Here is a 12,736-nt window from a genome sequence, read left to right as displayed (position 1 = left end):
CAAATAAAACTATATAGGTTTTCCATATCAGAACAGTCTTTTAGAAACATGAATATAATTTTTTGTAGAGTGCAGTTTCATTTGTTTTTATACTGTTTTTATCGTGGTTATTGATATTCAGATTTTACTTCAAACTTACGAGTGGTTTTTAGTTCTTTAAAATGATGTAATTAATTCAATTATTATTAACTAATTATATAACATATTGAGAAATTGTAAGCACCATATTTGTGAACCATTTTTTATACATTTACTCATCTGAATTTTATTTTTTACCTCTTTTTACTGTTTGTTTATATAACTTCTTCCAACATGTTTGATTAAAAAATAGAAAAAAATATACATGAATTTTTAACATGGTATCATTTGTATTTTACTCTGACAGATATGGCAATCTGTTGAAAAGCTGCCATTTGGGGAGTTCACTTATAAGGCCCTGTAAGCTCTTCTGATTCAAAGTGTATTGCTAGAAGTATTTTTGAAAATACTTTTGTTAAGAGCATGATTAGATGCTGCTTAATATCTGATGCTTTCACAAATTCTGAGTTTGGGCTGAAATTGCTTGTTCAAGATTTACAGGATAATCACCATCTATAATAAGGAACTGATACACTCAGCATGCAAACCACAAAATTAACTGCTATGGCCATTCAGTTTTCCTAGACGCTTTGAACCTTTTTAGTTCTGTCTACAAAACCTCTTTAATACAAAATGTCTCAGTTTGGAAACCGAGTTTTTTTTAATACTGAAGTGTTTCTTGATTTTCTTGAGTTAACACAAGCATAAGGTGTGTGCATTTGAAAGTAAATGGTTAGCACAAGCGTAAGGTATGTGCATTTGGAAGTAAAGGAAATAACTTTTCATTTATTTGAATGCTTAGCCAGTTCATATATTTCCTTCCCAAAAAAGCATTATCAGCTTCAGTTTATATTCAGGCAAGGAGATGCAGAACCAAACTCCAGGTAACATCACCAAACAGCATCTAGCTATGCAGTAACACTAGCCATTCACACTAGCTTGTGTACTTGTGTACTTTCAAGTATCACTGCCAAGTCAGCACTTGCAGATATTTCTCTTTTCTGTCTGAAGATGAGAGTTAAGGGAGTTTCTTGAAGAGATACAAACATAATTGTTTATATTGTTCATAAATAGAAACTGATCATCACGAGATTTTTTTAAAGGTGCTCAATTTAGTGTGAGAAGAGATGGCATGAAATTAGCCAGTTTTATTTTTATGCTCATTTTGGACTGCTTTGTAATTGATACAAGTAAACTGTGTTATGATTCAATATGAGACAATAAAGGAATTTCACTGAACATACAGTGAGGGGAAAAAATATTTGATCCCCTGCTGATTTTGTACGTTTGCCCACTGACAAAGAAAAGATCAGTCAATAATTGTAATGGTAGATTTATTTTAACACTGAGAGACAGAATAACAAAAAAAAATCCAGAAAAACGCATTTCAATAAAGTTATAAATTGATTTGCATTTTAATGAGTGAAATAACTATTTGCTCCCAAGAATTAGCAAGATTTCTGGCTCCCAGGTGTCTTTTATACAGGTAACGAACGAGCTGAGATTAGGAGCACTCTCTTAAAGGGAGTGCCCCTAATCTCAGCTGTTTACCTGTATAAAAGACACCTGTCCACAGAAACAATCAATCAGATTCCAAACTCTTCACCATGGCCAAAGCCAAAGAGCTGTCCAAGGATGTCAGGGACAGGATTGTAGACCTACACAAGGCTGGAATGGACTACAAGACTATCGTCAAGCAGCTTGGTAAGAAGTTGGTCCAATTATTCGCAAATGGAAGAAACACAAAATAACTGTCAATCTCCCTCGGTCTGGGGCCCCATGCAAGATCTCACCTCATGGAGTTTCAATGTTCATGAGAACGGTGAGGAATTAACCCAGAACTACATAGGAGGACCTTATCAATGATCTCAAGGCAGCTGGGACCATTGTCACCAAGAGAACAATTGGTAACACACCACACTGTGAAGGACTGAAATCCTGCAGGGCCCGCAAGGTCCCCCTGCTCAAGAAAGCACACATAACATACAGGCCCGTCTGAAGTTTGCCAATGAATATCTGAATGATTCAGAGAACTGGGTGAAAGTGTTGTGATCAAATGAGACCAAAATAGAGCTCTTTGGCATCAACTCAACTTGCCTTGTTTGGAGGAAGAATGCTGCCAGTGACCCCAAGAACACCATCCCCTCTGGCAAACATGGAGGTGGAAACATTATACTTTGGGGGTGCTTTTCTGCTAAGGAGACAGGACAACTTCGCCACATCAAAGAGACGATGGACAGGGCCATGTACCGTCAAATCTTGGGTGAGAACCTCCTTCCCTCAGTCAGTGCATTGAAGATCGGTCGTGGATGGGTATTTCAGCAGGGCAATGACCCAAAACACATGGCCAAGGCAACAAAGGAGTGGCTCAAGAAGAAGCATATTAAGGTCCTGGAGTGGCCTAGTCAGTATCCAGCTCTTAATCCCATAGAAAATCTGTGGAGGGAGCTGAAGGTTCAAGGTGCCAAATGACAGCTTCAAAACCTTAATGACTTGAAGAGGATCCCTCCCAAGATGTATGAAAACCTGGTGACCAACTACAAGAAACGTCTCAACCTCTGTGGTTGCCAACAAGGGTTTTGCCACCAAGTACTATGTCATGTTTTGCGAAGGGGTCAAATACTTATTAAAATGCAAATCAATTTATAACTTTTTTGAAATGCGTTTTTCATCATTCTGTTTCTGTTAAAATAAACCTACCATTACAATTATAGACTGATCATCTTTGTCAGTGGGCAAACGTAAAAAATCAGCAGGGGATCAAATAATTTTTCCCCTCACCATACACTATAGCAAAAATTTGATTTTACAAACCCGTTTGGGGTAAAGGTTGTCTGTTAAAAATGAATTTAACTGATAATTTATATTACTCATATAATTTACATAATGTGCATAGTTCTATTAGAATTATCTTTGTGTTTTGTTCAATTTTTTTATTATTTTAATACCAATTAAAATAAATTAAAAATTAGGGAAGTGTTGAGAAACCAAAAACATACATTTATCTACTTAATTTGAAGGCAACTAAAAAGTGGTCCATAAACTTGAGGTTTGCTGTACTGTACAAAGTTATTTATTTGCATAGTGCTATTTAAAAAGGAATTTTGCATATTGAACAAAGAAAACACAATTTAATTATTCTTTTATTTATTTTTATTTGGTGTTAAGTAACTCCACAAAAAAACAAATTCAGTTACTCTGATGTATGTGAAATCAGAACAATACACCACTTGAAGCAAAAAGGTAGAAACAAGTTCAGCCCAGGAATGAAAAACTGATACTTCAGTGCTATGGATATGCAGTGTGCTTCATACCACAGTGCATTTCAGCATTTCCACTTTTAAATTATCCTTGCAGAAAACAGAAACACGAACTCACACATCCACTTTCTCACTGAAAAGCTTCAGAATTTTACCCAGTTATGAAACAAATAAATATTATTTGTTATTGCCCACACATGTAACATACACATTTTCAAAGGTGTTAGAATATTGAATCATAATAAAATGAGCCATCCTTTCACTGAGATAAAAGTCCAAATAAGCTGAATTTTTGAAGTGTGGGTTCTTCCCTCCCCAAATATTCCCATTTGGCTTTTCATAATTCTAACAATAATTCTTTAATCACTAAGATTTATCAGTTTTGTTCTTTGCTTTCATACTGACAATAATATCCTTAGTGCATGTGCCTATATAACATTTTAAAGGAAGCTCCAGAAGAAAGTAAATATTTAAACACATATCCAAAATTTCAAATAAGAAAAAAAAACACTGTAAAGATTTGTAGTATGGGTGCTAAAATAAAGCAGCTTAAAAGCCATTATTAATGTTATTAATGACATTTCCCTGGAAGGTACAAACCAAGCCAAAGGAGTTGGAAGTTTCAACTGAAAGGATGATATACAACCCGTACCCTAGATCTTAAATGTTGTACTATCAATTAAGAAAAGGCAAAAAAACTTCATTCAATTCAATTAAGCTCACTAGCACAGAATAAAAATTTAAAGCCAGTTCAGCTGACCATTTGAAACAACTATAATTGTTAAATAGTTTCTTGCCTATTAAAATTAATGGCTTAGCATTTTCAAGTCAACAGTAAGCTTTCTGTTCTTTCTGGTGTCTTAAACATGCTGCTATTGTATAGTTTTTTAAAACTATGAAATGGTATAAACCAATATTGCTCCTCCTGACATGATTTGCATAATACATTATTAGCACAGGGAGTTGATAAGTCTTGCACAGTTACATTTTGACAATGCATTGACTATGTTAAAATAAACTTTAAGAACAGGTCACATAAAGCAACAATCACTACTGCAATCACACGTGTAAATCATGTTCCCATTCCCTCCCACAACACACAACTTACTTCTAACATTCTCTCAGGACACGAAGTTAGCTACAAATTTTTACTAAATTACAGCTATAATAGTAGCTAACTGCAGGAGCCATTGGATTTGAGTGATAGACTAATTCTCTGCATAAAAAATATTAAACATTGACTCTTAAGATTTCTTTTGTTGTTCAGGCCAACTATATGAAGCTCTTTACGAAGTTCACTGTTCCATAATTTCCCCGACAATGCAATCCTAAGTACACTTACAAGTATGAAGTAAGTGTGCTTGGTTCAGGCTGTAGTGTCACTTGTTGAATCATCTACTTTTCAACACTGAGTCCTGAAAAAGAAGAAATACTAAGCCCTGAAAACAAGAGGGGGAAAGGGGGAATGATCCATTTTTCTTCCTCCTCATCCCTGCAAAAACGCGCAGCTTTCTCAGTTAGCAAGAAAGGAACAAACCATTGTTCCAACTCGGTTTCTATGCATGTTAGGAGAAGAGATTCTAGAATTGAAAGTACAGTTTCTGAAAGTCTCTAAAGCACAGCCCTAGTATTTCTAATCCCAAGTTGTAAGATCTTAAAAGACAGGACAAGCCATACATGCTTTCCTCTCACATTCAGAAAGGCACTGATAGATTACAGTGTTAAGTATTTATCTCCCAAATCTTAAAAAGCCTAAATGTGCTAAAAGATAAAATCTCTTGAATAGTTGTAGACACTGCAATGCTAGTAGGATAGTAATACTGATACAGCTGCAGTTGAAAATAAAAATAACTGCAACTAGGATGCAAAAGAGCAGTGATACTATTAAGACAATCACATGCACATCCATTCTTGATTTGACAACACAATCTACTCTAGGTCCAAATAGCCAAGGAGCTAATAGTTTGGAGAAAAAGAGGGAAAAAAGCTTCTAATGGGGCCATAACCCACTATTAAAAATAAAATACCAAGAAGAGAAAGATAAATACACTTCTGAATCCATTATATGAAGGAAGAACTCAATTTGTTGCTGAGTTACGAGCCTTCTGGAAGAGTTTGCCACCTCATGTTATTCTTCAAGCCATCCTTTTATTCTATAACTTTATAAGTGAGTTCGAGAAAAAAGCTCTTCTTCACAAGGATCTGTCCATCCATTTCCACCTTCTGATGCTGCATCTTCAGAACTGTCACTGGAGTATAACTTCTTCCTAAAGCCATTTGATTTTATTTCAGAATCTCTAGGATCTGCACACCTTGCTTCATGCATGGAAGAAATCTATAGGATTACATTTTTAAAAAAAACGTACATTATAATTTTGTAAAAGGAGAAATTATTAAAAATCTTAAAAAATCAAAATCATTCACATTTTCATATTGCAATTACAAAACATGGGTTCAAATTTATAGTAAGCAGACTTCTGTTGGCATGAGAGTGTCACTGCGCGTGTTTTTTTTAGTTCGTCCGAAAAGCTCAATGCTAATTGTACATTTCCTCCTGTTCTGCACCTGTGTTGATAACCTATCTGGTAACCATAGTGAATGTCACGTGGTCTAGCTACGTTATGAGTTAGCTTAGCGTAAAAGTTTTTCTAGTTTTTGTCTTCACTTTTCTTTTACTGTCTGATGAGAAACGATGTAGTCGGTTAGCTTTCTTTGTTTATATATATTATATTTCTTTTGTGATTAAAGGTTTTTAATAGAATATGCGTCGGGTTTTATTTTCTTTCACCCACACACGTTATGCATCATCTGAAGCACGGTCCATCGCCCTCTGATAGGAAGAATTATTCCTTGACAGAGAGAAAAGAGAGGAAGATGGCATTCATAAACGGCTCTTTTCCCTGCAGCCCTTAGCGCCAGTTTGAATTTCTAAGGAACCCTCTGGGACAACGTGGTGAATCATTCTGTCAGAAAGGGGGAGAAATACCTCCATCATCTGTTAGAATTCAGCTCATCCACTCTGGGAAAAGGCCTTCTTATTCAGAGGAGCAAGGATGGGTCTAATCCATGGGTCTTCAAACTTGGCCCTTTTATGACTTGTGGACTTCAACTCCCAGAATTCCTCAGCCAGGCACGTTGGCTGAGGAATTTTGGCAGTCTGGTCTAACCTATTCTTAAACCTGCTTTCAGGTTGTGATTTATCACTATCAGTCCTGAAATATATAGTGTTAGGCCTTCTATCTTAGTTTGTTTTTCATTAAAGCACCTTTGTCTCCTCTAAAGGGCTATGATTGAAAAGAACTATCAAAAACATCTGGCCCTTTAGTCTGGCCTTCTTTTCGTTTGGTTTTGTCACATGGATGAATTGTGAATTCATGAGTTATATGATTGTATGCCTTTAAAATAGAGATAATCCTTGTTTAGCAGCTGCCTCATTTAGCAACCATTTGTGTTATGATACAGATAAAAAAAGTACTTTGTGACCAATCTTTGCATTTACGATCTTTGTAGGTCTGTAAAGCAAAGGAAAGCTAAAATAAGATTGTAAGCCATGAGTCATAAAAGAGCCAAGGTTGCCTACCCCTGGGTTAATGACTGAGTCACTGGTCCCAACTGGGGTCACTAAACAGGGATTATCTATGTATCTCTATCAGAAGATTTAAAATTAAAAACTGTACCCCAATTCAGACTTAATTTTCTTACAATCCTAACAAAGAATCATAACATGTCTTCTGTTCTTTAGCATACATTTACATATTTTAGATAGATCTACTATACCTGGTATGTTTTTTCAACTTACCATATTAAAATCTTGAAGATGCTCTTCACTGTGCAGTAATTCTTTCATATCTGTGATTTCTTCATCACTGTTCTCCCTCTTGATATTTGTACAGCATTCTTTGAAAGTTTGGTTTCAAAGTATCAAAGCAATGATGGAGAGAAAAAAGGACTTTGAAAATTAAATTCACAAGACCTAAGTTAAAAAAACCTCGTTATAATATTTGATAACCAAAAGTAAGCTCCAGCTGGTGAGAAAAACAGTTTCAGAAGTCAAGTTAATTTATTTTAAACAATTAAAACTTTTAGATTTATTATTATTATTATTTATCCCATTTATATCCCGCCCTTCTCCGAAGACTCAGGGCGGCTTACAATCTAAAGCACAAATCAATGTGCTTAGCAATTGATTGGGGGAGGAAAATTAAGTAGATCAAGAGATTCTTTGGTAAGTCAGACCCAAGATTCTCCTATGACACTGCTTTTAATTTCTTCCAATTTACTATTCCACTTTGCTCTCCAACAAGTATTTTTAGTGTTCTGAAACTAAGGCAACCTTCACTGATGTAACACCCTCAGATGTTTTATTATAAATTCAGATTACCTTCATACTGCTAACAGAAGGCCCTATGTTGAGGAGATTATGCTACATAATTTAAACAACCGGTGTGTCTAATATTTTTGATCTGATTCTGAAAAAGTTGTTTTGGAACAGAGAAACAGAAATGCAACATGTGCATGACTCAACAAAGCAAGTGTGTTTACCTCAAACAGTATGCTTATTCTATAAGGTCACTCAAATTCCATATGGTCCAAAGAAACTTTATGAACTGAATTTAAAATGTACAGCCCAATAGGTTGTGTGTACATTATACTGGTATCTTTACTGACCTTCCTCTTGAAAGAGACTTGGTTAACACACCCTGAAATTGTTCCATAGCAAAGATCAATGCAGTGGTTAATAGGAAATACACCTTTAATTTCATGTCTGAATAAAGAGCAAGTATGGAAGCTACAATGCAAAGACAATTCTTTGAATGTAGACAATAAATACTTTGGATGTATTTTAATTCTGTAGCCAAAGGATTAGACCAAAAAAAACCCACAATTCATTATGAAATAATTGACCTGTAGGGTTAGCACAGCAGATATTCCCTTTCCACCTGTGTGAAGAAACTCAGAAATCCCAGCACCACAGCCCAACAGAGAAGACCTTCCTTAACAGCTGTGCCCTAAGTCTGGGGTCCCCAAATTTGTCTGTTCATTACCCTCCTGAAATTTCAGGTTGTTCACCAATCTCTCCCAACTTTCATTATATGAAAATAATTTAATAAATGCTACTTTAATAAATAATACTGCAAATAACATTAACCCCTTGGATAGTCCCATCAACCTGTTGGATTGATACTGACCATTCCAGGGAACCTTGAAGAACAGCACACTCAGGATATATAAGAGGACACAGTGCTATCTTGAGATGATAAACTGGTAACAGCCTACCTCCCCTCTTCTGCCCTGTCATCCACCTTAATACAGCCACTTAAACAGCCACTGATTCCTGACCATTTTGCCTAACTCATTCCTGCCTAGGTCACAAATTGTCATGTTTATCTTCCACATTCAGTTCGTAGCAGCTTATGTTCTTTTTCACGTTATTGCATGAATTCTGCTCAGTTTATTGTCTTAGCAGTAACTGTAGAAAGGGGAATAAACACATGAGATTGTTGAGATCATCTCTTTGACTCCAACAACAAAGCTCTGAGAAACTGAATTCACTTGGCTCTGGTCATCTATGATGAATAACAGTGGTTAAGCATGTGAAAAAGTCACCACATTTATTGAGAGTTTTCAATCATGGAGAAAGTTTAGACATCATTTACAGGGTAAAAAAGGGACGTGGTGGCTCAGTGGGTTAGGACGCTGAGCTTGTCGGCCAGATGGTTGGCAGTATGGCGGGTCGAATCCCGAGTGCCGCATAGCAGAGTGAGCGCCTGTTACTCGTCCCAGCTTCTGCCAACCTAGCAGTTCGAAAGCATGTAAAAATGCAAGTAGAAAAATAGGGACCACTACGGTGGGAAGGTAACAGCGTCCCGTGCGCCTTTGGCGTCTAGTCATGCCGGCCACATGACCACGGAGACGTCCTCGGACAAGCGCTGGCTCTTCGGCTTTGAAACGGAGATGAGCACCGGCCCCTAGAGTCGGAAATGACTAGCACGCATGTGCGGGGGAACCTTTACCTTTTTACAGGGTAAATATGGCACCTACCTTGTTCAAAAGGATAATTGTCCTTCTGAAAGTTGCACAAAAAAGGAGCATATTGATGCAGTTTTCCCCAACACTACATTCATATGCCATGAACAAGTGCCCCTACTGCCCCATGTACTGTATCTTACAGCTTTTAAAAAAAACCCTCTTGGAACAAAATGGAGACCACCCCATATAGAAACAGTTGCTTTCTCACTGGCAGCTGCTGAAGCTGTAGATTTTCCTTGTTGTCTACATGACGAGCTGTGAGAAGAATATCCTTGCTTCTGTGTATGTTGAGTGTCTGCCCGGTTACCTGTGGAAAAAGAAAAAAGGGCAGATTGTGTGTGTGTGTGTGTGTGTGTGTGTGTGTGTGTGTGTGTGTAAAAGGGACACGGTGGCTCAGTGGGTTAGGATGCTGAGCTTGTCGATCAGAAGGTCGGCAGTTTGGCGGGTCGAATCCCGAGTGCTGCGTAACAGAGTGAGCGCCTGTTACTCGTCCCAGCTTCTGCCAACCTAGCAGTTCGAAAGCACATAAAAATGCAAGTAGCAAAATAGGGACCACTACGGTGGGAAGGTAACAGCGTTCCGTGCGCCTTTGGTGTCTAGTCATGCCGGCCACATGACCACGGAGACGTCCTCAGACAAGCGCTGGCTCTTCGGCTTTGAAACGGAGATGAGCACCGGCCCCTAGAGTTGGAAACGACTAGCATGCATGTGCGGGGGAACCTTTACCTTTACTATATATATACTTGCAGGGATAACAGGGAAAATGTGGCTTCCAGTCCACATTCTTCCCCATTATCCCTGCAAGTATGCATTCTTGTGGTTTGGGAGCATGCCAGGTAGAGAGGTATTGTTACTCTGGATGGAATACTTACTCGTCAAATGTATATCGCACTGGAACTCTTTGTCCAACAGCTGTTCTGTTCCAACATCAACCATTTCTGATTCTGAAAGAAAGAATATGTCACAACCCTTGGCAAATACAGTGTGTCACTGTTATGTTCTAAAAAGTAGCGGGTTGTTATTTAGTTAATACGGAGCTTCTGAAGTCTTCAGAAGTAATGGGGCAAAATAGCCTATGAGTACGTTGCTTGTTTTGAGAGCGCTTAGAAAGGGAGTTTCAGTTATACTCTTCCCTAGTGTATAGCTCCCCATTTGATTACCTATGTTAGGTGCCTTGTCTTTTAATCCCCAGTTACAGCAATGGGGTTCCTGGTGCACATGCATGCCTGGAGTCCAGAAGCAGAGTACCTGTAAGGGGTCTAAGAATACAAAAATTATTCATCTGCTATTCTTGTATTTACTGTTAGCCTTGGCTATTTGTGATTTACACAAACTCCTCCTTTGATAAAAATTGCCAAAGCCATAGCTTAATGAACACATCATATAGAACACTATTGTCTCCAAACAGAAAAGGTAACCATACATTTATGCCATATGTTAAGATAATTTTTCATAGGTGTAATACCACATTAGCATAAGGGAAAGGAACAATGTTGAGAGAGAAAAAATTCCAATCGTCCTATTTCTCCCCCTTCTATCCTTTCAATTCCAAATGGTGGCACTGTGATGCAGATGAAACACTATTCTGTCATCCTTTCAGTCCTCCAAGTATTTAGAGAAACTGCACTTTCAAATCTATCATGAACAAAAAATTTTTTAAGTCCAGTGCTTTTTAGAATTGTGCACTGTAATCTTTGTATCTCAAAAATTGCTTACATTAGGGAAAATTGCAAGAAGGTACACACTAGAAAAAGGCCATAAAATATCTAAGAAATTCTGGGTCAACTTTTAATTTACAAGTTCAAAACTATGCAAAAATACACTAAAGGTAAACAACTGAGAAAATGAAAATGAATAAAATCATGATAGGTTTCTCTATCGCTAGTACTCTTCCTTCATTAAAAAAAGGAATGCAAGCATTCAATTAATCCCTATAAGTAGCCTTATTTCTATTAGCACTGAGATATATTACGGTAATTATTTTACAGAGAACAGAAAATGCTTACTGTCCTACCATGAAAGTAACATAGTCTCAACACATGTCTTAATTCCAAACATTAACTGTTCCTCAAAATTCTGATTATTCTGTGTGGATGTCAGAGAATGTGGTTAGATTCCAATAAAAACTCATGAATTACTGGAACTTGCCTACATTCTCACATTCCTTCCAAACATTCTGCCCCATGCTTGCTGTTATCTTTTCCTAATGTAATGAGACTTTCTCATTATAGCTCACAAAGAAGACATCAGCATACTCATGAGGTGTATCTCAGATTCTTTTAATAATTAACTCATTCACAGGTGAGAAAAATGACTTGGCTGAACTGAAACATACTGCACCTTTAAAAAAAAATCCTTTTCAAGCACCTTTTAAAGTTGTGTTTTTCTTTGTTCCTGCAGCCACATTCTCCAACAGGTTAAAATGTTTACCACACACAAGATAGAAAGTTTATAAATTTATATTAATAAAAACTTTAAGATCAAAACAAAATTGAAACGGGTGTAATTAGAGAGTACTTTTTGTTCTGTTAGAATGCACGTAAAGGTTAACAAATTACGTTCTTATAAAGAAAGCAGGTGCAAAGCAGAGAGCTTGGAGCAACAGCTACGAGAAGGCAGCCATCAGACGATGGGAAAAAGAAAAGGCAATAAAGATCATAGTACAGACAAAAGGTATCTAGTAACTCCTCATGACACACTAAACCATCATTTCACAATTAAGCATAGAGTAGTAGTTTTGTTGGTATACCTGTTTGAAAAGAAATAACATATTTGGGCTGTGCAAAGCATTTTAAATAGGTGGTTCGGAAGGTGCGTTAGCAGAACGCACCTCTTCCAGGCAAGGCTTGCTCAACTGCTTGGAAGGCTGTCTCCTCATCTGTGTGCATGCAGAGCCACCACACGCCACTGGTGTTCCCAGGGTCTATGCATGCTTTCAAATTCTAATTGCAGACAGTCGAGTTTAGCTTAAAAAAAAAACACCTCTGTATCTTCATCAGATAAGTTTTCAGTTTACTATATAAGTCCAAGTAACATTTTTTTAAAAAAATGGAACATGTATATCTTCAGGAGAGCTATATATCTTATCATCCCCATCTTTTTCATCTCTTTTTTTAATTTTCACTTCAAGCGGTTTGCCAAGATCCTACCAGGTCTGGATGGATTTCCTGTGGAATGGCATAAAACATTTATTGATATACTTGCTCCTAAATTCTATAAACCATACAAAAATGGTGTTCTATCTTCAGTTAGTGAAGCATATAATTACAATTATATAAAAACCTGGAAAAGATCATACATTAGGTTAACTACAATCCTACTTCACTGATTAATTAGATATTTTGTGTTGGCTAATAAATTTCAACAAG

General features: G+C 37.0%; 1 protein-coding gene across 5 annotated transcripts in view; it reads right to left on the bottom strand.

Annotated features, from left to right (window-relative positions):
* Positions 1-12,736, bottom strand: part of KIAA0232 — a 237,712-nt gene that overhangs the window by 179,302 nt on the left and 45,674 nt on the right. For 2 of the 5 annotated variants that reach the window (XM_081325245.1, XM_081325246.1), the window contains one exon: positions 10,589-12,535. In XM_081325245.1, coding sequence (XP_081181371.1) covers positions 12,489-12,535 — 47 coding nt within the window. In that variant the 3' untranslated portion in view covers positions 10,589-12,488. Of the gene's footprint in view, positions 1-3,203; positions 5,674-7,137; positions 7,236-9,576; positions 9,676-10,240; positions 10,313-10,528; positions 12,536-12,736 lie in introns of those variants that run through there. The other 3 variants (XM_081325244.1, XR_014026118.1, XR_014026117.1) reach the window with 3 other exon arrangements.

The sequence above is a fragment of the Vipera berus genome, assembly GCF_964194415.1.
Source record: "Vipera berus genome assembly, chromosome: 3".
Lineage (NCBI taxonomy): Eukaryota > Metazoa > Chordata > Lepidosauria > Squamata > Viperidae > Vipera > Vipera berus.
The sequence above is the reverse complement of the archived record's forward strand: the minus strand, read 5'-3'. Positions and strand labels throughout refer to the sequence as shown.